Source organism: Temnothorax curvispinosus, unplaced genomic scaffold, assembly GCF_003070985.1.
Source record: "Temnothorax curvispinosus isolate PA1 unplaced genomic scaffold, ASM307098v1 QBEX01001562.1, whole genome shotgun sequence".
NCBI classification, from domain to species: Eukaryota; Metazoa; Arthropoda; class Insecta; order Hymenoptera; family Formicidae; genus Temnothorax; species Temnothorax curvispinosus.
Window position 1 is genome coordinate 1 of NW_020211342.1, and position 1133 is coordinate 1133.

General features: G+C 41.7%; 1 protein-coding gene across 1 annotated transcript; it reads left to right on the plus strand.

Moving 5' to 3' along the window:
* Window positions 1–6: 6 nt before the first annotated feature.
* On the plus strand, window positions 7–1127 carry LOC112466427 (the record flags this gene model as incomplete). The annotated part of the gene is made up of 3 exons (XM_025034517.1): window positions 7–90; window positions 229–552; window positions 707–1127. Coding segments are annotated over exons 2-3 (664 nt in total), but the record flags the coding sequence as incomplete, so codon positions are not given.
* Between the last annotated feature and the right edge of the window lie 6 nt (window positions 1128–1133).

Here is a 1133-nt window from a genome sequence, read left to right on the forward strand (position 1 = left end):
GTCGTGAAGTCGATTCCCAAGAACATTGGCAGAAGAAAGACTTTTAGGAGCGGAGAATTCTTTGGTAACGAAATCATATTTTATACAAAGGTGAGAATGCGTGAAGCTCTTCTTCTGTGTAATCGGAAATGCATGTGTATCTTTTGGAAGAAAAAAAAATAGATTCTATTTGTATAATCGAATAAAACAAGTGTCTCGGTCTCAAACGAGTGTTATTTTACATTACAGGTTGTCCCCAAGATTGAAAAATTCTTAGCGGAGAAAGGACAAGGCAATCTACTGTCTATACCACGTTACTTGGCTTCTTACATGGACGGTGAGAATGATTTCATAGTCTTGGAGGACGTCTCTCCCCTGGGATTTGGGCCTGCGTCCAGACAAAGCTGCCTGGACTGGGCGGAGTGCACCGTGATCTTGAAAACCTTGGCGAAATTTCACGCAATCTCATTTGCGTACAAGGACCAAAAGAAAGAGGAGTTCGCAGAAGTTGCAAGCTACTTGAAAGAAACCTACTTTGGCAGTGAACACTGGAACTGGTACCAAAAATTCCATGTAAGTGATATCTCGGGTACTCGCAACCCGTCGCGTCGCGTAAAAGAGTCACGGTCGGTCTCGATCCGCGTGTACTTGGCACGAGACACTACCGTGTCTCTTGATTACGTTGCATCTTAATGTAATTATCAACAAACATTATCTTTGCTTACAGAAAAAGCTGACGGATATAGCTAAACATGCGTTAAAGATGGAATATCCCAACAGTAAAGCCGAGAAGCAATTCAATTCCTATGAATTTGGTTCGCTCTATCACAAATGCTCAGAATTAATTGAGAGGAAAGATGCTCCGACGTCTATTATAACCGCGGGTGATTGTTGGGCTCCGAATTTTCTAGTCCGAGACGCCGGGCGAAATAAAAAAGAAGCACTAATACTGGACTTTCAACTCGCGCGTTGCGCTAATCCTATCGCGGATCTATCGTTTTTAATTTATTCTTGCACTCAGAAGCCATTTCGAGATCAGTATTATGATGACATATTGAAAATTTATCATTCCGAATTGAGCAGCGCCATTAAATCTCTTGGATCCGAACCAGAAAAGATTTATCCGTGGGATTTATTTATGAGAGAGGTAAAAT